The 23,965-nt window shown below is 42.4% G+C and overlaps 1 protein-coding gene across 1 annotated transcript; it reads left to right on the forward strand.

The window, feature by feature from the left end:
* The first annotated feature begins 10,909 nt into the window (after positions 1-10,909).
* On the forward strand, positions 10,910-20,724 carry LOC120055178 (excitatory amino acid transporter 1-like). The gene is made up of 11 exons (XM_039003098.1): positions 10,910-11,138; positions 14,097-14,360; positions 14,631-14,768; positions 15,019-15,226; positions 15,348-15,390; positions 15,546-15,674; positions 15,800-15,984; positions 16,162-16,395; positions 16,580-16,774; positions 19,873-20,007; positions 20,526-20,724. The coding sequence occupies exons 1-11, from the start codon at positions 10,910-10,912 to the stop codon at positions 20,722-20,724; spliced, it is 1,959 nt and encodes a 652-aa protein (XP_038859026.1).
* Positions 20,725-23,965: the final 3,241 nt, after the last annotated feature.

Here is a 23,965-nt window from a genome sequence, read left to right on the forward strand (position 1 = left end):
CTATGTTATTATTATTGCAATAACCACTATACCACCCGCATTGGGACTCTGCTCCTGTATTTGAGCTCTGCCGATTCGGATGGGCAGCAGGTGTCTTTTCTTCGCGCCAGAAAAACTCTTAACCTCTTTCCTCCCACGCAGACCTCTGCTCGATGTCAAGGCGTTTTTCTATCGCGCCAGAGGGCTGGAGAAAAAGCGCGTACGCTCATGTAGTAAATTAAAATTAACTGTAGATGTGTGTGAGTGTGTGCTACTGTACTTTATGTGAGTGGAAAGCAGGCAAGGAAAGAATGAACCATACCGTGTGAGGACCGTCTTGAGATAAGGTATGAAAATATAACAAGGCCTACTTTTTTGGGTTGTATTCATTTTAAATGAATGGTTAATTATCACATGCAAAACATGTATTTCACCGGTTTCAATTCTTTCCTTCTCGGTTCATAACTACATGATTTCATGACTCCTATAAGTGGTACCAACTATGAAAGCTGATTATCAAGTACTAATATTGCAATTTAAACGCTACATTTGTACGATTATGACCTAGAGTGAAGAACCATCAGTTGAAGACGTTCCACCTGGACCAGAGAACCTCTCCATGACTGTAGACCATCTTAATCCGTGAAGACAAGAAAGGAAGCATCAGAAACAGGGTATCTTTCTCTTTGCCTATTTTATTAACAGTGATTAAATAGGATATACATTTAAATGATAACTTATTAATTGTCCAGATTTGTTGTCAGTCAGTGTTTGGAGAAAAAAAGACAATGACAACAGCTAATTTCCTCCAGCATTGAAAAGGGAAAAAAAAGAGCTCCCACAGCTGACACTGACAACTCACTTGCTGATGCTCAGTCAGTATGTCTGTTAACCATTTATTAGGATTACGGCTAGTTGTAAGGATTCTGCTCTGCTGGGTTATCACCACGCCCATGGTAGAGTAGTGTCAGTGGTGTTGATGCAATGTGCACCAACAAAAATAGTATTTATATGAATTAACAAATATGTGGAGGACCAAATTTTAAGAAATGAGTTTGCTTTGTTATGTACTATGTATTGCTATTTCCAGCCCTGAGACTGCCGGGGATACTAATGTTGGCTAGGACAGTGGGAAAGGGGTAGGGTAGGTTGCGGTTAAACTGTACCTGCTGTTGTTCCAGGGCTTTGTAGTGGTGTTCTGCTGTGTGTGTGTGTGTGTATGCGTGCGTGCGTGTGTGAGTGAGTGCGTGCGTGCTTGCTTGCTAGAAAGGGAGGGCAGAGCAGGCATGTGAAGGTCAGATCAGACGAGATGACAGACCTTTTCATGTCTGACTACTTCAGATTAGTGAAGTGTCACCTCCAGTCACTCTGGCCCTGAGTCTCTGGACAGTACATGTTATCAGTTTTATCTAGGCTTTGGACTGTTCGAAGAGAATCCCTAAACTAAACCATGAGTGGTGAGTATGCTATAACGCTTAAAGAGTATGCTAAAGGTAAGGCAGATAGAGTCCGCTTGGAAAAAGGGTCCACAAGTGGGAGATTAAGTTGTGTAGCTAAAAGGGACCAGATTATATTTTCTGCAAAAACTTTGTGTCTCTGAGAAACTGAGCTGTTTGATCTCCCACAGTGATTTTGCTTCTTTGTTTCCAAATCTTGCTTATAAAAGCTTTGATTTGTTTCTGTCGGTAAGATGTTAGAATTATACTGTAAAATGACTTTTACTACTCTGTGTTCCTGCATATTTTTGCAGGATAGTTGGAAGAGGCTCAAGGCTTTCTTGTTAGGCGTGAAATACTATCTCCTCTAACAAAATGGGGTCATGTCTATGCTAGCCTAGTCCCAGATCTGAATGTGTTTTTTACCCAACTTCTCCATACATGGCATGACAATTCTTCCCAGAGGAGTTGGCTATATCTCAGACAGATCTGGGACCAGGCCAATGTAGGTTACCTGTACCCTGGGAGGAGACGCCCAGGGACTCATCTAGTCAGAAATGTATGCAACTTTAATACCATACTTTTTTCTTTTTTTTTTTTTTTCTGGGGAGGGTGGATCAGCTTAATATTGCGGAAAGAATGTTGCTTCCAATGTAATTGTCTGCATCATTTCCAATCCCCCATATTTGTTTGGGTAAATATATATATCCATTCACGTATGCATACATATACACATATATACATACACATACCTACATAGACATACATACTTTTTTTAAAGAGTATACCTTTATTATTATTCCCCGCAAACCCTACCACCGATCCCCCAATTGGAGTAAACTGATAAACATTTCTGTTTTTACCTTCAATTTATACATCTTATACACATTTTACAGACACAGTCTACTTTATAATAGTTCTCTCTTGTTTGTTCTTAGTCCTTCCTCTATTTCTTTTGTCCATCCAGTTTGATTTCCACTTGTAACTGTGCTATTTCACAATAGCTCCGCACCTATACACATTTCACAGATCCCGTATGCCCTACATTGTTTATCTTGTTATTAGTCCCACCCTTCAGCTCCACTCAACCTTTCCCATCATCATCCATTTCAGATTTTTATTTGCCATATATTTTTCAACTGTGCTGTGATGCTTCACAAAAGATTTGAATCTTCCTATTCTCATAGCTTCCACGGATTGTAAATTAAAAATAAACATTTTTGCTAAAATAATTATTATATTATTGATTGATTGACTATGGCTTTTCAAATCCCCCAGTATTGCTATCTGTAGCGTTAGTTCTACGCAAATGTTGCAATTCTTCAACCATTCCTGGACCTGTGACCAAAAACGAGCTACATGCGGACAATACCAAAATAAATGGTCTAATGACTCTGCCTCCTCACAGCAGAATCTGCAGAGCTGGGAAGATTGTATCCCCCATATATATAACATTCTATTAGTTGCAAGAATTTTGTACAATAATTTAAATTGAAAAATTCGAAGTTTTGAATCCGGCGTTGTTTTGCGTATCAATTCATAAACCATGTGCCATGGAATGGGTACATCGAAAATCTCTTCCCAACTATTTTGCAATTTATATGGCACAGCTGTCAGTTTTTTGGTCCTTAAATTAAATTGGTATATGTTTTTATTTATCACACTTTTCTTTAACCATTTATGTTCTTTAATATAAGGCCGACATACAAGTTCCTTACTTTTATCCCCTTCTACCTGCCTCTTCCATTTTTGTGGTAATGCTGCAATTAATTGGTTGTAATTTTGGGTAGAGCAGACATTTCCATATGTCTGTGTTAGCTGCATGTGTGACATTACTCCACCAGTCCTATTTATGATATCATTCACAAAAATTATACCTTTTTTAAACATTTCTTCGATAAATACAGTTTTTTTTTATCAATTACTATATTTGAATTTAACCACAAGATTTGTTGTACTATTTGTTCCGTCCTTTCAGGTGGATTAAACTGAAATTGCAACCAACTTTCTAAGGCTTGTTTAAAAAATAAAGATATTTTGGAGATTATTTCCTTTTCAAGCAACCGAAAGTGAGCAGGTGTAATCTGAATAAAGGGAAAAAGGCCCTTCTTGAACATAGGATGAGACATTCGTACCAATCTACTAGAGAACCAGTTTGGATTTAAGTATAACTTTTGTATGACTGATGCCTTTAGTGAGAGGTCTAATGCTTTAATATTTAATAATTTCTGCCCTCCGAATTCATATTTGTTATATAAATAGGCCCTTTTAATTTTATCTGGCTTGCCGTTCCAAATAAAATTGAATATTTTTTGTTCATATAATTTAAAAAGCAGGTCACTAGGTGTAGGCAAAACCATAAGCAAATAGGTAAACTGTGATATGATTAAAGAGTTAATCAGGGTGATTTTCCCACAAATAGACAGGTATTTTCCTTTCCATGGTAGCAAGATCTTATCTATTTTTGCTAACTTTCTATAAAAATTTATTGGAGTGAGATCATTTCTTTCTTTTGGGATTTGTATACCGAGTATGTCCACATCTCCGTCAGACCATTTAATTGGTAAACTACATGGCAATGTAAAATGTGTATTTTTTAGTGATCCAATACGTAATATGGTACATTTATCATAATTTGGTTTTAAACCAGAGAGGATAGCAAATGTATCTAGATCCTCTAAGAGGCCGTGGAGAGATTCTAGTTGTGGTTTTAAAAGAAAACATGAATCATCAGCGTACAATGACACCTTAGTTTTTAGGCCCTGGATTTCTAATCCCTTAATATTAATGTTTGATCTAATTTTAACAGCTAACATTTCGATGGCAATAATAAATAGATATGCCGATAGTGGACAACCTTGTTTTACTCCTCTAGATAGTTTAAAACTTTCTGAGATGTAGCCATTATTTACTATTTTACACCTAGGGTTACTATACATAATTTTTACCCATTTTATAAGAGATTCCCCAAAATTGAAATATTCTAGGCATTTATATATAAACTCCAGTCGTACTTTATCAAAAGCCTTTTCAAAATCAGCTATGAAAACCAGGCCTGGTGTCCCTGATATTTCATAGTGTTCTATTGTTTCCAGTACTTGCCTTATATTATCTCCGATGTATCGTCCATGTAAAAAACCTGTCTGATTAGGATGAATAATATCTGACAAAACTTTTTTTATTCTTTCCGCCAAGCATTTTGCTAGGATTTTTGCATCACAACACTGAAGTGTAAGAGGTCTCCAATTTTTTAAATGGACTGGATCTTTATATATACCACTTGGGTCCTGTTTCAGTAATAATGATATCACACCTTCTTGTTGCGTGTCTGATAATCTATCATTTATATAGGAGTGGTTAAAACAAGCTAATAATGGTCCTTTGAGTATATCAAAAAAATGTTTGTATACTTCCACTGGTATGCCATCCAGTCCTGGAGTTTTCCCATCCTTAAAGGCCCCAATTGCATCAAGTAGTTCCTCCTCTGTAATTAGGCCTTCACATGAGTCTTTCTGTACAGATGTTAATTTTACATTATTATTAGGGAAAAAATCCATACAATTAGTTTCAGTTAGTGGAGATGGAGGAGCCTGAAACAAAAACATATTCTTAAAGTACTTTACTTCCTCTTTCAAAATATCGTTTGGTGAATCATGCGTGACTCCATCATTTGTAACAAGTTTTAATACGTTTTTTTTGGTAGCATTTCTATATTTGTAACGGTGGTTCTCCTCCTCTTCAACCGAAGAGGAGGAGTAGTGATTGAACCAAGGCGCAGCGGGTTGTGAATACATAATTTAATAAAGACACGACAAAACAATGAAGACAGAAAACGACCTAGACTTGAATAAACTACAAAATAACAAAACTGAAATGTATAGACAGACCTGAACAATACGAACTTACAAATAACGCGAAGAACGCACGAACAGGGAAAAATAGACTACACAAAAATGACGATGTACAAAAACAAACCGAACAGTCCCGTATGGTGCGACAAACACTGACACAGGAGACAACCACCCACAACGAACACTGTGAAACAACCTACCTAAATATGACTCTCAATTAGAGGAAAACGCCAAACACCTGCCTCTAATTAAGAGCCATACCAGGCAACCCTTAAACCAACATAGAAACAGAAAACATAGAATGCCCACCCAAACTCACGTCCTGACCAACTAACACATACAACAAACTAACAGAAATAGGTCAGGAACGTGACAATATTGAAGATTGAAAAATAATTTGGTGCATTTTTCCCCATATTCCATCCAGTTCGCTTTATTTTTTATAATATATTACACTGGATCTTTCTTGAATAAGTTCCTCCATTTCTTTTTGTTTTTCCTCTAACTTATTCTGTGCCTCTATGGTACCGTTTTTATTGTTATCTAACTGTACTGTTAGTCCTTCAATTTCCTTTGTTAATATGGACTCTTTTGATCGAAATTGCTTTTGTTTTATAGATGAGTACTGAATTGCATGGCCTCTAAAGGCACACTTAAAAGTGTCCCATACAATATGGGGATCTGCTGTACCTATGTTATGTCTAAAAAAGTCAGTTATAAATTCTTCTGTCCTAGTCCTAAACAATTTATCATCTAGTAGGCTTTGATTAAATTTCCAATATCCTCGCCCACGTGGAAATTCTGTAAGAGTAATATATATGCCAATTATGTGATGGTCCGACCGCATTCTGTCCCCTATCAAACACTTTTTAACTTTTGGTGCCAGAGAGAATGATATAAGAAAGTAGTCAAGGCGACTAGCTTGATTAAGCCTCCGCCATGTATATCTCACTAGGTCAGGGTATTTAAGTCTCCATATATCCACTAATTCCAATATATCCATGACATTCCTGATTTCCTTAAGTGCCTGAGGGTGATAGTTTGTAGTGTGATTTCCTTTCCGGTCCATAGAGGTATTTAAGACCGTATTAAAATCTCCCACTATAATAATAGAGTCTAGTGTTGCTTGTAGAGTTGATACATTCTTATATATATTGTCAAAGAAGCTTGGATCATCATTATTCGGACCGTATAGGTTAATAAGCCATATATGTTTATTGTCCAATAACATATTTAAAATAATCCATCTACCTTGAGGATCTGTTTGGACAAGTTGCACATTTGGATCAAAATTATTTTTAATTAAAACCATCACCCCTTTTGACTTTCTTTGCCCATGGGAGAAATATATTTCGCCCCCCCAGTTCTTTTTCCACAAAACTTCATCTAAAACTGTCGAATGGGTTTCCTGTAAACAGTAGATATTATAATCCTTCTCTTTTAGCCAGGTAAATACTGATCGTCTTTTCTTATTATCTGCTAAGCCATTACAATTGTAACTGGCTATACTTATTTCACCACTTACCATAATGAGACACACCTTTCAATTATTTTTATCAAAATATATGTTTGTAAACGTCCTATTAAAAAGTAACATAATGATTGAGTGTCTATATAGTTGTACCATGACATTTGCATCTCCACTAAGCAAACCTCCAATTGGTCCCCACTATTCCACCCGCCAAAAGCCCCCATCTCGAGTTGGGTTGTCATCCCAATGCCCGGCAGACCACCCCCGACCCCCCGCATCGCACAGCCCCGGACCGACTGGGATCCATCCTTCGAAAAGTGCACACAGCGCCATCCACCGAACCGAAGCAGATCCATTGCCAAATGCATTTCCATCGCCCTCACCTCGATTTTTATTACATATTGCTGTGAATCATCCTCTATAGTCCCTAACATCTTTTACTTCTTCCTTCGCAACAGTTGTGGGATACACACATACACCCACACACATTCAGCCCTTACCCCCACACAACCATAAGCTCACCCTCTCAACAATTGCACCATCCCAGAGCCCAACTCAAGATGGGTCATGATTTACAAATGTACTTGCAGTTGCAGCTGCATGAGAAGGCCTGCAAGACCGCGCAAAAAATGAGCATAAATGTAGAGATTTATTTACCATTGTCACATCCTAGATGATGGAGGTCAAATGTACACCTTCTTCCTGAAACACCCACAATACGGTCATCCGTTTTGACCATGTTCCCAACCATCTCCATGCAGTCCGACTTGATTTCGTGCCACCAGGGCCACAATAATATACCCCCTCTCTGAATGTCCGAGTGTGACCCCCTCCCCATGGGTTACTGCAGCTAGTGTTGCCAGCACTGCCACTGCCTGGGTGGGGGCACCCCACCGGAATCCCCACCGGCTAGGTACAAGGTCGTCAAGGTTCTCATTAGCAGCTTTGAGAATTTCCTTGTTTATTATGCTCTCCCTTTAGGGGGCTTTGGCTTTGCAGGACCAACCCTGCCAAGCAGGCTCAGAATCTTGAGGGGGCAGTGCTGCTCTTGGTCCCTGACCTCATTTTGGCTGCATACAGACCGCTTACAGCATGCACATAAAACAGTTAGGGACTTCTCCTTAGTATCTGGGCCATTCATGTGGGTGTCTAGGGTATAGGGCCATGGACCGTACCATTAAAATAGGATAATAAATAATTAGATATAATTTATTTTAAAAATGTAGTTCCCCATGATAGGACAATAAATAAATAAGACGTATAATTCATTATAAAAGTATATCCATCATCTGAACAACATTGAAAGCCCTCTCATACCCGGCTCACAGCAATACACTGGCTCTGGGATATGCAACTATTTCATTACTCACTCACTCAACTTTCCAAACATAACAAATAAAAATAAACACACACCACACCATCCACACATACTGTGCCTTCTGTTTACTTAGTTTTTATCTTCACTATGTAGAAATAGTGCTTGTGTTCAATTAGTTATATGTGAAGATTTATAGAAAAGCTATATTTTGTATTGTATTGTTACAATCAATAACCGGGCTTGAATTGTGTTTATTTTCCTCATCTATGAGAACTTTGTAATTTTTAAAATAACCATGGAGTAGTCTTTGTGTCTCTGAACAACTGGTTATCAATATATAGTTTATCAACGACGAGAGCTACTCGTTTCGCTTTTAATCTATTTTCTTTGAAAATTGGATACAGAACTTTGCGCCGTTCTGCAATTTCTTTCGGAAACTGATCATTCATGCCAATTTTGGTCCCAGCAAGTCTTTTACCCAGGCTTTTAACCATTATTTTATCTTTAAATGAAGCAAATTTGGCAACGATTGGGCGTTCGTACCTCTGCCCTCTCTGTCCGAGGCGGTGTACACGTTCAAGTTGGATCTTATCGATAACTTCGTGTGGAATCTGAAGCGCTGCAAAAAGGAACTCTCTAACTACAGATTCAGGAACCTCTCCTTCTTTCTCTTGGATATTTGTAAGTACCAAATTCTCTCTCATGGATCTAGTTTGTATGTCCAGTAAGCATTCCTTCAGAACGGTGTTCTCCTTTTTAATTTCATTCATTTCGGTTTCAATCTTATTGACTGTCCCTTTTAGCGCGTGTGTTTCCTTCTCCAATGCCGCAGCTTTTTCATCACTCATCTCTAGGCTTGCCTTCAACTCTTTTATATCTTTACTAACTAATTCAAGTATACCCAGTTTGTCATTTATTGATTTTAACAGATCGGTTTCGACCTTTACCATTGCCGGTGGTGAGAATATTAGATCATCAGTGTCGGTTGAGGAGTCACGTTTTCGTTTTTGAATCGGTTCCCCTGTCTTACTCTCCGTCATGTTTGGGTGTTGCTTGTTTTCGTAATATTTGTCGATAAATGTCTCTAGTCTTAGGATTTGTTTTGTGTTATTATCCAGATTGAAGGTTATCACCCACCAGATTATTTAGTGCTAATATTTTAGTCTAATTTAGCAGATATTTCGAATATTATGTTTTATCTTGAGGTGCTCTACATAACTTCGTTCAGTCCGCCATTACTTTTACGTTACCTTTACGTCCCACTTTAATACCATACTGCTGAGCGTCTGAACCAGGACTGGCAACGCTTGCCAGCCTGCCAGCTTGCCAGGGAGGACACGCAGGGCGTGTTCATTAGGGTGAAACATAAAGAACTTCGCCAATAGAAATATAATGTTGACTACAGAGCTGCCAATGTGGTTGGATCTTCATTGAGTGTACAGTAATGCCTGTATGCTGCCTGAATTCACCCCTTTGGGAGTAAAGTTTGATTATTAAGGTACGTAATAGGTACATTTCCTGGGATCAGTTACGTATATGATATGATTTGGACCTGGCCCATTTCATTCTTCTGGAGGGCATTCATTGACATAGCTTGCACACTGTATATGCAGCACAATAATGCTTTTCTGTTTCTAATGAATAGATTTGTGAAAGGATTCACAAGTGGCCATCCATTTGAATAATAACTGCATGGAGAATTCCGTCATTTTATCCACTTATTGAAGCACACAATGCCCACATCAATTAAGCCTACTATGTGAGACTGAATAGAACCCCATTCACTGTTATTTGTGGCTTTATGATTCATTGTAAAACAGTGTTAGTACGTTTCAATCAAGGTAAGTATCACAATGGATTCTTTTGTTTTTTATTTTACCTTTATTTAACTAGGCAAGTCAGTTAAGAACAAATTCTTATTTTCAATGACGGCCTAGGAACAGTGGGTTAACTGCCTTGTTCAGGGTCCCCTGTCAGCTCGGGGATTTCGATGTTGCAACCTTTCGGTTACTAGTCCAACACTCTAACCAACTAGGCTACCTGCCGCCCGGATGACTTGATCCGCTGATTCGTTAAAACAGAGACACTGTTTTCTACAGTGCGGGAAGTATTATGCTACTGAAACCAAGCTAAATGATAGATATGGAGCAAGGGTCATTCAACAGTCCTCGCCACGATGGATGGATGGATTGCATTGTGAACATTTATAGACAGAGCAGAGCAAAACAATGAACAAAGAGGATCAATGGGCAGTAAGACAGAATAGGAGGACATTCCCTGTGGACCATGTTGCCACTGGTCACCTCTAGTTAGTGTTGATCCTTGGGGGAAGCTGTAGAGATATAAAGGCCATTCAGAGAAAGATCTGGAAGGGCATCAGCTACAGACACACTGTTTGCCTCCACAAGGATTGCCTTGGACCATGTAGGAAGATCATCATTCAGAAAATAACTCGTATTTCAGTGCAGATGTCATGCCCTGACCTTAGAGAGCCTTTTTATTTCTCTATTTGGTTAGGTCGGGGTGTGATTTGGGTGGGTATTCTAGTTTTTCTATTTCTTTGTTGGCCGGGTATGGGTCCCAATCAGAGGCAGCTGTCTATCGTTGTCTCTGATTGGGGATCATACTTAGGCAGCCTTTTTTCCCACCTTAGGTTGTGGGATCTTGATTTTGTTAGTTGCTGTATAGCCTGCAGAACTTTACGTTCGTTTTGTATTGTGTTGGTTTTGGTGTTCATTTTAAATAAAAGTAAGATGTTCGCCTACCACGCTGCACCTTGGTCTCCTTCCAACAACGGACGTAACAGAAGATCCCACCACAAACAGACCAAGCAGCGTGGTCAGGAGGAGAGGACATGACGGAAACCCGAGAGTCAGCCCCCAAAAATGTTTTGGGGGGGCAGATGATGTGGGCGTCGGTGCTGAGGTGTGAGTCTGAGACCGAGGAGGAATTCTTGGACCGTTTGAGCGAGGAGTGGTTGGCAGTGGAGAGGGACGAAAGAGTTTGGAGGGGTTGGAGTCTGGAGCAAGACAGTCGCTTTGAGGAGTGTGTGACCCTTCAGGCACCATGCTTTGCGGTTACACGTACTGTGTCTCTGGTACGCATCCACAGCCCGGTGCGCTCTGTGCCAGCTCCCCGCATTTGCCGTGCTAGAGTGGGCATTCAGCCAGGACGGATTGTGCCAGCTCAGCTCTCCTGGTCTCCGTTGCGTCTCTTGGGCCCAGGATATCCTGTGCCGGCTCTGCGCACTGTGTCTCCGGTGCGCCTTCACAGCCCAGTGCGTCCTGTGCCAGCGCCCCGCAGTTGCCGGGCTAGGGTGAGCATCCAGCCAGGACGCGTTGTGCCAGCTCTACGCTCCAGACCTCCGGTGCACCTCCTCGGCCCAGGATATCCTGCGCCGGCTCTGCGCACTGTGTCTCCGGTGCGCCTTCACAGCCCAGTGCGTCCTGTGCCAGCTCTACGCACCCGGCCTCCAGTGGTGATCCATGGCCCGAAGCCTCCAGTGATGATCCATGGCAGGCTTCGGGCCAGCCTCCGGTGATGATCCATTGCACGAAGCCTCCAGTGATGATCCATGGCACGAAGCCTCCAGTGATGATCCATGGCCCGAAGCCTCCAGTGGTGATCCATGGCCCGAAGCCTCCAGTGATGATCCATGGCACGAAGCCTCCAGTGATGATCCATGGCCCGAAGCCTCCAGTGATGATCCATGGCATGAAGCCTCCGGTGATGATCCATGGCACGAAGCCTCCAGTGATGATCCATGGCACGAAGCCTCCAGTGATGATCCATGGCCCGAAGCCTCCAGTGATGATCCATGGCCCGAAGCCTCCAATGATGATCCATGGCCCGAAGCCTCCAGTGATGATCCATGGCAAGAAAGCCTCCAGTGATGATACATGGCACAAGCCTCCAGTGATGATCCATGGCACAAAGCCTCCAGTGATGATCCATGGCCCGAAGCCTACAGTGATGATCCATGGCACGAAGCCTCCAGTGATGATCCATGGCACGAAGCCTCCAGTGATGATCCATGGCACGAAGCCTCCAGTGATGATCCATGGCCCGGAGCCTGCAGTGATGATCCATGGCACGAAGCCTGCAGTGATGATCCATGGCACGAAGCCTCCAGTGACGGTCCCCAGTCCGGAGCCTCCAGCGACGGTCCCCAGTCCGGAGCCTCTAGCGACGGTCCCCAGTCCAGAGTCCGCGACGACGGTCCCCAGTCCGGAGTCCGCGACGACGATCTACGGTCCGTAGTCCGCGACGATCCACGGTCCGGTTCCTCCGGTGACGATCCACGGTCTAGTTCCTCCGGCGACGATCTACGGTCCGGAGTCCCCGGCAACGATCTACGGTCCGGTTCCACGGAAGCGAAGGGATCAGCGAGCGGAGCGGGGTCTACGTCCCGAACCGGAGCCACCACAGAGGCTAGATGCCCACCCGGACCCTCCTCTATGGAGTCAGGTTTTGCGGCCGCACCTTTGGGGGGGGGGGGGGGGTGGTACTGTCACGCCCTGATCTTAGAGAGCCTTTTTATTTCTCTATTTGGTTAGGTCGGGGTGTGATTTGGGTGGGCATTCTAGTTTTTCTATTTCTTTGTTGGCCGGGTATGGTTCCCAATCAGAGGCAGCTGTCTATCGTTGTCTCTGATTGGGGATCATACTTAGGCAGCCTTTTTTCCCACCTTAGGTTGTGGGATCTTGATTTTGTTAGTTGCTGTATAGCCTGCAGAACTTTACGTTCGTTTTGTATTTTGTTGGTTTTGGTGTTCATTTTAAATAAAAGTAAGATGTTCGCCTACAACGCTGCACCTTGGTCTCTTTCCAATAACGGACGTAACAGCAGAGCTGTGATCCTGCACTGTATGTATTTGTCATGCATTTCATCAAAGCTCATCCATCACTTTTTAAATATTAGCAATGACCATCAGGTTCTTGAGTGCTTAATTGATCAATATTTCCAACCAACTCCTCTATCAAGAGCTCCTGTGCACTTCATGCACACTGTTTATTCACTGCATTATAACATAATGCTTATAGTCTCCATCTTCTCTTTTTATTTTTTATTTTATTTCACCTTTATTTAACAAGCTAGGCCATTTGTGTCACGACTTCCACCGAAGTCGGGTCCTCTCCTTGTTCGGGCGGCGCTCGGCGGTCGGCGTCGCCGGTCTTCTAGCCATCATCGATCCACTTTTCATTTTCCATGTGTTTTGTCTTGTTTTTCCTCACACCTGGTTCCAATTCCCTCAATCATTTGTTGTGTATTTAACCCTATGTTCCCCCCATGTCTTTGTGTGGGATTGTTTATTGTAAATGCTTGTGCACGTGTTGTTTGGTGCGCGACGGGTTTTGTACCCAATTATTCTTGTTATTTTTATGCTGTGGGTTTTGCTATTAAACTGCTCCGGCTATTACCAAGTTCTGCTATCCTGCGTCTGACTTCCCTGCCACCGATTTCGCACCCCTTACAATTTGAGACAAGTTCTCATTTACAACTGCGACCTGGCCAAGATAAAGCAAAGCAGTGCGACAAAAACAACAACACAGAGTTACACATAAACAAACGTACAGTCAATAACACAAAAGAAAAATAGAAAAATAGAAAAATCTATGTACAGTGTGTGCAGATGTAGAAGAGTAATGAGGTAGGCAATAAATAGGCCCTAGAGGCGAAAATAATTACAATTTATCATTAATACTGGAGTGATAGATGTGCAGATGATTATGTGCAAGTAGAGATACTGGGGTGCAAAAGAGCAAGAGGGTAAGTAATAATATGGGGATGAGGTAGTCGGGTGTGCTATTTACAGATTGGCTGTGTGCAGGTACAGTGATCGGTAAGCTGCTCAGACAGCTGATTCTTAAAGCAATTCGTTCCAGTCATTGGCAGTAGAGAACTGGAATGAAAGGCGGCCAAAGGAAGTGTTGGCTTTGGGGATGACCAGTGCAATGTACCTGCTGGAGCGCGTGCTACACCTGGGTGTTGCTATGGTGACCAATGAGCTGAGATAAGGCGGGGCTTTTTCTCTCCTCCAGTTTCCCACGAAACCTGCCTCCTGGACCAGGTGCTGGAGCTGATTGTGAATGAGAAGCCCCCCAACACTGGCAGCCTTTTCCTGAACGAGGACGCTGACAAGCCCCCCCTCCCCAATCGAGGCCTCTGGCGGCGGCTACATAGGGCCATGCAGAAGAGAGCGGCCAGCACCAAGGACAGGATGAGCACCATCACTAAGGAGAGCGTCAAGGGCTTCCTGAGACGCAACCTCTTTGTCCTCCTCACCATCTCAGCAGTGGCTCTGGGCAAGTAGACGAGATACTCGCTTACTGTCTTTCTAGGTTTAGGGCAAAGCTTAAGGTGGGGTTAAGGGTTAAGGCTAAGGTTATGGGTAGTTTGTTGATAGTTAATACAATTTTAATTTAAAAAACAATAATAACTGCAGTATTATTATAATTACACAGGTATATGAGCTGTAGCCCTAGGTAAAGAAGTCTGTGTCGAGATGACTTGAAATACAGTATTCTTCATCAACGCACCAGCCTTGAAATCATGTCCCCTGTGTGTGTGTCCAGGTGTCATGCTGGGTTTCGCCCTGCGGCCCCACAACCTGACCCTCAGGGAGATCAAGTACTTTGCCTTCCCTGGAGAGCTGCTGATGAGGATGTTGCAGATGCTGGTTCTGCCTCTCATCGTCTCCAGCCTGGTCACAGGTAGCTGGTCACAGGAGTTCTGCTTTATTAGCGTCATTATTTGCATGTATGTATTGCTTTTCTCAAACTCAAAATGATTGTCATATTATGGTGATCGCTCACCCCTCCTGCAAGCTACTATTTTCCATACTAAGCTACTGTTCTTCACCCTAATACTACTTCTTGCAATGTTGAGTTTCAAAGTGAGTTGGTACAGTGGAAGTACCTAGAGTGTTCATGAGAAAGGAATGAACTTTGTCTTGTCTTGCAGGTATTTCCTCTCTGGACAGCAAAGCGTCTGGGAAGATGGGAATGCGGGCTGTGGGTTATTACATGGTGACCACCCTCATCGCTGTCTTCATAGGCATAGTCATTGTGATCGTCATCAAACCAGGGAAAGGCCATAGGGACAGCCCAGTGGCCTCTAGCGGTACCATAGAGCCGGTACAAGCAGCTGACGCCTTCCTGGATCTCATCAGGTGAGTAAACTACTGTATGATCTAAATTACGGTGTCAATATGCGGTATGAATCATTTATTGGCCTTTATTCACTGTGATAGATGCTGAAGGAAAAAAACTTTACCATTGTTTATCTTTCAGGAACATGTTCCCTCCTAATTTGGTGGAAGCCTGTTTCAAGCAGGTAAGGGAATTCACTTCAACATGATTGATCATGTTGCCGATTCCCAATACACTGAGTTAAAATGTTCACTCACCATTACAGTATATTTTTGAGGACTGATACTTTACACTGCTACGGTAGATTTTTTTTACAACAAAATATGTGTTATATATCAGTACAAAACGGTATACAAGAAGACCATCCACACGAAGAACGTGACTGTTGCCCTCAGTCTGACTGACTCCCTCAACGCTACAGAGGCTGCCTTGGCTGTTAACATGAGCAGAGTGCTGCAGACCATCCAGGTGGGTGATACATATTAGTGGTGAATGGGGTGACTTACCCCAAAGTCCTTTGGGGGAGAAAAGAGCTACTGTTACTTTGGAAAAATGTAAATATTATATGGATGGCTGTTCTCCTCCTGCTCCAGGAGACAGTGGTAGAGATGATCCCCGTGTCTGGTTCCTCTAACGGGGTGAACGCCCTGGGTCTGGTGGTGTTCTCCATGTGCTTCGGCCTGGTCATCGGCAGCATGAAGCAGCAAGGACAGGCCCTCAGGGACTTTTTCGACTGCCTCAACGAAGCCATCATGCGCCTGGTGGCCATCATCATCTGGTCAGTAGTCAGATTAGTGTTCACAAAGTAACATGCTAATGAACTCTAACGTGCCCCTACCATTACTTCTCACATACAGTATATCTCTTGAAACAGTTGCTTTTGGTGGAATTGTTGTAATAGGTGAGAGTGTAAACTATCTCTGTCTTTCTCTCTCCTCCTCCCTCTCTCTGTCAGGTATGCTCCAGTTGGCATCCTGTTCCTCATAGCAGCTAAGATCGTGGAGATGAAGAATCTGGCCGAGGTGGGAGGTCAGCTGGGGATGTACACGGTGTCTGTCATCGTGGGTCTGCTCATCCACGGCTTGTTTGTCCTGCCCCTGCTCTACTTCCTGGTCACCAGGAAGAACCCCTACACTTTCATGGCTGGCCTTCTGCAGGCCCTCATTACAGCACTGGGAACATCCTCTAGGTGGGTGTATGAACTGATTCAGGGTGGGTACATAAACTGATTTTGCAATTCCTCTAGGTGGATGTATGAACTCATGAACTGATTCAGGGTCAGGCTAATTCATTTCCCTGGGGACATCCTCTAGTTGTTGTTCGGACTATTATGATCTCACAAGGTCTTCCATTATCTACCACTCCTGCCATAGCTCTGCCACCCTGCCCATCACCTTCCGCTGTCTGGAGGAGAACAACCGTGTGGACAAGAGAGTGACACGCTTCATCCTGCCCGTGGGTGCCACCATCAACATGGATGGCACTGCCCTCTACGAAGCCGTGGCAGCCATCTTCATCGCCCAAGTCAACGACATGGAACTCAACTTTGGCCAGATCCTCACCATCAGGTCAGTCTAAAGACACGATCTGATAAGGCACAATGCTATCAATGTGCTATTGAATAGAATAAAACTGTATTGTCCATCCAGATGGACATTTATCTTTGGCATCACTTTACATTAAAAGGATCACACACACACACATACAGTTTAAGTCGGAAGTTTACATACACTTTGGTTGGAGTCATTAAAACTTGTTTTTCAACCACTCCACAAATTTCTTGTTTAACAACTATAGTTTTGGCAAGTCGGTTACGATATCTACTTTGTGCATGACACAAGTAATTTTTCCAACAATTGTTTACAGACAGATTATTTAACTTATATTTCACTCTATCACAATTCCAGTGGTTCAGAAGTTTACATACACTAAGTTGACTGCCTTTAAACAGCTTGGAAAAGTCCAGAAAATGATGTCATGGCTTTAGAAGCTTCTGATAGGCTAATTGACATAATTTGAGTCAATTGGAGGTGTGCCTGTGGATGTATTTCAAGGCCTACCTTCAAACTCGGTACCTCTTTGCTTGACATCATGGGAAAAATCAAAAGAAATCAGCCAAGACCTCAGAAAAAATATTGTAGACCTCCACAAGTCTGGTTCATCCTTGGGTGCAATTTCCAAACGCATGAAGGTACCACGTTCATCTGTACAAACAAGAGTACACAAGTATAAACACCATGGGAACACGCAGCCTTCATACCTCTCAGGAAGGAGACACGTTGTGTCTCCTAGAGATGAACGTACTTTGGTGCGAAAAGTGCAAATCAATCCCAGAACAACAGCAAAGGACCTTGTGAAGATGCTGGAGGAAGAAGGTACAAAAGTATCTATATCCACAGTAAAACGAGTCCTATATCGACATAACCTGATAGTCCGCTCAGCAAGGAAGAAGCCACTGCTCCAAAACCGCCATAAAAAAGCCAGACTATGGTATGCAACTGCACATGGGGAACAAAGATCGTACTTTTTAGAGAAATGTCCTCTGGTCTGATGAAACAAAAATAGAACTGTTTGGCCATAATGACCATCATTATGTTTGGAGGAAAAAGGGGGAGGCTTGCAAGCCGAAGAACACCATCCCAACCGTGAAGCACGGAGGTGGCAGCATCATGTTGTGGGGGTGCTTTTCTGCAGGAGGGACTGGTGCACTTCACAAAATAGATGGCATCATGAGGATGGAGAATTATGTGGATATATTGAAGCAACATCTCAAGACATCAGTCAGGAAGTTAAAGCTTGGTCACAAATGGGTCTTCCAAATGGACTATGACCCCAAGCATACTTCCAAAGTTGTGGCAAAATGGCTTAAGGACAACAAAGTCAAGGTATTGGAGTGGCCATCACAAAGCCCTGAACTCAATCCGAAAGACCTGACTCAGTTACACCAGCTCTGTCAGGAGGAATGGGCCAAAATTCACCTCTACTTATTGTGTGGAAGCTTATTGTGTGGAACATTTGACCCATAGTTAAACAATTTTAAGGCCATGCTACCAAATACTAATTGAGTGTATGTAAACTTCTGACCCACTGGGAGTGTGATGAAAGAAATAACATCTGAAATAAATCATTCTCTCTACTATTATTCAGACATTTCACATTCTTAAAATAAAGTGGTGATCCTAACTGACCTAAGACAGGGAATTGTTACTAGGATTAAATGTCAGGAATTGTGAAAAACTGAGTTTAAATGTATTTGGCTAAGGTGTATGTAAATTTCCGACTTCAACTGTACATTCTCACATCACACACATTTAAACCAGTCAGTCCATCATACTGCATACACTGGAAACATAGAGGACATTGATAGATTCACTCACAACTGACCGCTGCCCCAACTGCACTGTTAAATAGATACGTGTATATACCGATACAATTTATGTTGCATTTAGTAGTCCAACAGCACAATCAACTAATTAATGTTTAAACACATTGTTCTTGGCTATGGGCATTCTGAAGCGCCGGCCAGAGGGAAGCCTCTCAAACTGAGGGTGTAGAGGGTGGGAGGTGTTGCCAACGACAGCCAGTGGCTTCCTTTTGGTTGCCTTGTGGACAGACTGCTCAAATGTGCCTGTGGTTGACCAGTTACTTTGCTGGCTGTGTTTACTATTCTGGTCAGTTTGCTTTTGCTCCTCACGCTCAGATTACCATACCAGACTGAACGTATTGCCATACCAGACTGAACGTCATATTGAACGTGAAGAAGCTCTCCACCAGATTGCTGTACACCCTCTCCACAACCTGGCTGACCCCAAACCTCTTTCAATTTCCTGATTAAAAACAGGCGTTGGCTTGCTTTAAAAAAATACGCTGCATTCTCTGTAAAGCTCAGCTTGTCATCAATTTGTGTCCCTAAGTATTTGAAACACTCAACCACCTCCCCTGGTTGGTCATTCAGAGAGAGTGTTTGGGACATTGGAAGGTCGTTGCCATTGATGATCAACTCCTTTGTCTTGTCCACACTGATGTGGAGGGTACTTGACCGGCACCTTTATTGAAAGTTGTTGGCCTGTTTAAAATAGCTGTCCCCATCTGACTTAGCATCTTTGAAAAATAGTCTCACCAGAGCCATGTCATCCGCATACTTGAAAAGGCTCACATTGTTTCCTTGGATTTTCATCTCACTAGTGTAGATAGAGAACAACAACGGTGAAAGGACACACCCCTGGGGTGCCCCTGCATTCAGTGCCAGTTCATCAGAGAGGGCCCTATTCATGAGAACCCTTTGTGGGTCGTCAGTTAAAAAGTCCTTGATTCAACCTGCAAGGCCTCCGTTGCCCTTCAACTATCAGACCTATTAAGTCATGTTAATGTGAACTAATCTTACAGTAAAATACTTGTAAAGGCTATATCAGCTAATTTTATGTCCACATTAGTTGAAGGAGAGAAAATAACAAAGACTTTTCTTGGTCTTGATAAGATTGATTTTGTGGTCTTCGCCGAACTCCTCCATGTTATTGACTTTCTTCTATTGACTTCACTACCAAGAGGGTTAACCTCTACCATGGAGTGTTGATTTATACTTCTCTATATTCATATCACTCCCCAATGTGTGTGTGTGTGTGTTTGTCTCTGTTATTAAATGGCGCTGTCGCCACCTCCTCCACAGTATCACAGCAACAGCTGCCAGCATCGGCGCAGCAGGCATCCCACAGGCTGGTCTGGTTACCATGGTAATCGTATTGACATCGGTGGGACTGCCCACAGAGGACATAACGCTGATCATCGCTGTGGATTGGTTCCTGTAAGTCTGCCTAAATGTCACTTTGAGGCCGCCACCCCACTAGAACAGGTTATTGATGCATTATGCACATCAGATTATTGTAATTAATGAAGTTTACAACTAGCCCTATCTAATTTTGTGCTGTGGTATTGTGGTTGGAAACCATTTGAATACATTTTGGGTTGATTACTTGTGGGTGGATTACCCCAAAGACTGCCTTGTGTTTTTGTGTGGCTGAGCAGGGGTTGAGACCCTGACAAAGCGTGTGTGTATGTATGTATGTGTGTGCGTGTGACATGCACCGAATACAACAGGTACAACCTTACAGTGAAATGCTTACTTACAAGCCCTTAACCAACAATACCGTTTTAAATACCGAAAATACCTAAGAAAAAATAAAAATAAGTAAGAGATAAGAAAAACAAATAATTAAAGAGCAGCAGTAAATAACAATAGCGGGGCTATATACAGGGGGTACCAGTTCAGAGTCAATGTGTGTGTTTGTGCGTGTACTATATAATGTGGGTGTACCTGTGCAGGGATCGCTTAAGGACCACCACCAACGTGCTGGGGGACTCTATCGGGGCAGGCATCGTGGAGCACCTGTCTCGCCAGGAGTTGCAGAGCCAGGATGTTGAGGTGGGCAACTCAGTGATTGAAGAGAATGAGAAGCCCTACCAGCTCATCTGCCAGAAAAACGACTCAGTGAAGCATCGCAACAGTGAGACCCCCATGTAGGGGTCACGAGTCTGAAAACATCCACTAGCCGCTACTGTACTTCTTCAGTGTTTGCAGATATGGAGGAACTGGATAGGTATAAGCAATATGGGGAAAGCTATTGGATGCCTAGGCGGAGCCATTACCATATTGCTAACACTTATCTGGGTAACTTCAGATCTGCAAACACTGTAGGGATAGTGGCTGGAGATTGTTTTGACACTGTTAACCATATCAACTCATATCAACTGTTTTGATGCATCTCAATTGTCTAGAGCAGTGGTTCCCAAACTTTTTATAGTCCCGTGCCCCTTCAAACATTCAACGTCCAGCTGTACCCCCTCTAGCGCCAGGGTCAGTGCACTCTCAAATGTTGTTTTTTGCCATCATTGTAAGCCTGCCACACACACACTATACGATACATTTATTAAACATAAGAATGAGTGTGAGTTTTTGTCACAACCCGGCTAGTGGGAAGTGACAAAAAGCTCTTATAGGACCAGGGCACAAATAATAATATAATAATGATCAATAATTTTGCTCTTTATTTAGCCATCTTACATATAAAACTTTATTTGTTCATCTAAAATTGTGAATTACTCACCACAGGTTAATGAGAAGGGTAAGCTTGAAAGCATGCACATAACTCTGCAATGTTGGGTTGTATTGGAGAGAGTCTCAGTCTTAAATCATTTTTCATACACAGTCTGTGCCTGTATTTCGTTTTCATGCTAGTGAGGGCCGAGAGTCCACTCTCACATAGGTATGTGGTTGCAAAGGGCATCAGTGTCTTAACAGCGCGATTTGCGGATACTCTGAGCGCAGCCCAATCCAGAAATCTGGCAGTGGCTTCTGATTAAATACAATTTTCACAGAACAGCTTGTGGCAATTTCGATGAGGCTCTCTTGTTCAGATATCGATAAGTGGACTGGAGGCAGGGCATGAAAGTGATAACGAATCCAGTTGTTTGTGTCATCTGTTTCGGGGAAAGTACTTACGTAGTTGCGCACCCAACTCACTCATGTGCTTCGCTATGTCACATTTGACATTGTCCCTAAGCTTGAGTTCATTTGCACACAAAAAATCATACAATGATGGAAAGACCTGTGTGTTGTCCTTGTTAATGCAGACAGAGAAGAGCTCCAACTTCTTAATCATAGACTAAATTTTGTCCCGCACATTGAATATAGTTGCGGAGAGTCCCTGTAATCCTAGATTCCGATCATTCAGGCGAGAAAAAACATCACCCAGATAGGCCAGTCGTGTGAGAAACTCGTCATCATGCAAGCGGTCAGACAAGTGAAGATTATGGTCAGTAAAGAAAACTTTAAGCTCGTCTCTCCATTCAAAAAAACGTGTCAATACTTTCCCCCTTGATAACCAGCGCACTTCTGTATGTTGTAAAAGCATTACATGGTCGCTGCCCGTATCGTTGCATAGTGCAGAAAATACACAAGAGTTCAGGGGCCTTGCTTTAACAAAGTTAACCATTTTCACTGTAGTGTCCAAAACATCTTTCAAGCTGTCAGGCATACCCTTGGCAGCAAGAGCCTCTCGTGGATGCTGCAGTGTACCCAAGTGGCGTCGGGAGCAACTGCTTGCACATGCGTTACCACTCCACTATGTCTCCCTGTCATGGCTTTTGCGCCATTAGTACAGATACCAACATATCTTGACCACCAAAGTCCATTTGATGTCACAAAGCTGTCCAGTACTTTAAAAATATCCTCTCCTGTTGTCCTGGTTTCCAGTGGTTTGCAGAAGAGGATGTCTTCCTTAATTGACCCCCCATAAACGTAACGGACATATACCAGGAGCTGTGCCAGCTGTAACACATAGAATTCACTGGCTTGTATGCGAAGCAGTAATTGTTTCAAACCATCTCCTGCCATGTCACTGGTGCGTCGTGAAACAGTGTTGTTTGATGAAGGCATTGTCTGTATAGTTTTTTTGGCCTTTTCCCCCAGCATTGTCCCAGCCATATCCACGGCAGCAGGCAGAATTAAGTCCTCCACAATAGTATGCGGCTTGCCTGTCCTAGCCACTCGGTAGCTCACCATATAAGATGCTTCTAGCCCTTTCTTATTAATGGTATCTGTTGCTTTTTGCACATATAACACACCGTGGCTGAGGAAAGGCACTACTCCCAATATAAGTGAACCCCAAATCAATGTAGTTCTCATCATATTTGCGCCTCTTCGATGGTCCAATATCCCTGTCTGTTGTTCGGGGCAGAAGCTCTTCGGCTGCATCAGATTCACAACTGTCAGTGTCCATGCTAGCTGGGCTAACAACAAATGTAGAATTACTGGTGCTAGCATTGGATGTGCTCATGGAAGCAGAACAACTTGTGTCGTTGACAGGTGCAGATGTAGTACTGCTGGTGTGTCTCTATGGACGAGGGCCTTACAAACGGAATGAACAGCAGCTACGTTTGGCTACATACAGACCGTTAGTGGAATTCCCGCGAGCGAGTAACGGTTAATGTGATTGGATGTTAATTATTTGAGTAAGCTACCTGTATTTGACATCGTGTTGTTATTTTGCTGAACACTAGATGGTTTAATTTTATTTTTTGGCAGTGAAACGAGGCTACTCAGGCGAGAAAATATAAATGGACCGTTTGAAAATGTGATTTTATTTTATTTTTTGTAAATACATTTAAAAAATGTGTATCACATTTTTTTTTGGCATACCCCCGACGGAATCCCCAGTTTGGGAATACCTGGTCTAGAGGAAACGGATGTGAAAGAACTGGACAGGTGAAATCAAATTTCTCGTAGATATCTAGCTGCTATATTGTTTTCACTTATTTTATGTGTTCAAAACAGTAGAGACCACTTTTGACTGTTGTTATGTACTCTGTATAGGCTTGATTTTCATGAACAAGAAAATAAATGCCATTCAATGGCCTTTTTAGAATTTGTGAATAAATGGGATCTCCATTTGTATACTCACAATCAATTAGCTGGTTCTGTTGCATGGCTTGATTTTTAGTTTATTGTTCTATATTTTGTCAATTTTAGTTGATGGTTATTCTTTTTCATGCGAATCTACCTCTAACATTCAAGTGTACATTATGCTTTCTCTTGAGTCATTTTATTTTCTGCCCCAAACATTACCAAGAGGTAATTTTATACCGTATTATCCATGCTACCAACTTTGATAAGCATTTTTTTCTAAAGTTTCAAAAACAAATATTGAATTTATGATGTAATGTACTGTAGTTTGCTTGATCTTTCAATTGAATCAACGTGAATG

This window comes from Salvelinus namaycush, chromosome 10 (genome assembly GCF_016432855.1).
Source record: "Salvelinus namaycush isolate Seneca chromosome 10, SaNama_1.0, whole genome shotgun sequence".
Taxonomy (NCBI): Eukaryota; Metazoa; Chordata; class Actinopteri; order Salmoniformes; family Salmonidae; genus Salvelinus; species Salvelinus namaycush.

Bases quoted from the DNA above. Each gene is read 5' to 3' on its own strand.
- LOC120055178 (XM_039003098.1), top strand. From the start codon at position 10,910: ATGACGGAAACCCGAGAGTCAGCCCCCAAAAATGTTTTGGGGGGGCAG. The intron at 15,227-15,347 runs GTGAGTAAACTA...TTTATCTTTCAG, and splicing joins GCCTTCCTGGATCTCATCAG to GAACATGTTCCCTCCTAATT. The intron at 20,008-20,525 runs GTAAGTCTGCCT...GTACCTGTGCAG, and splicing joins ATCGCTGTGGATTGGTTCCT to GGATCGCTTAAGGACCACCA.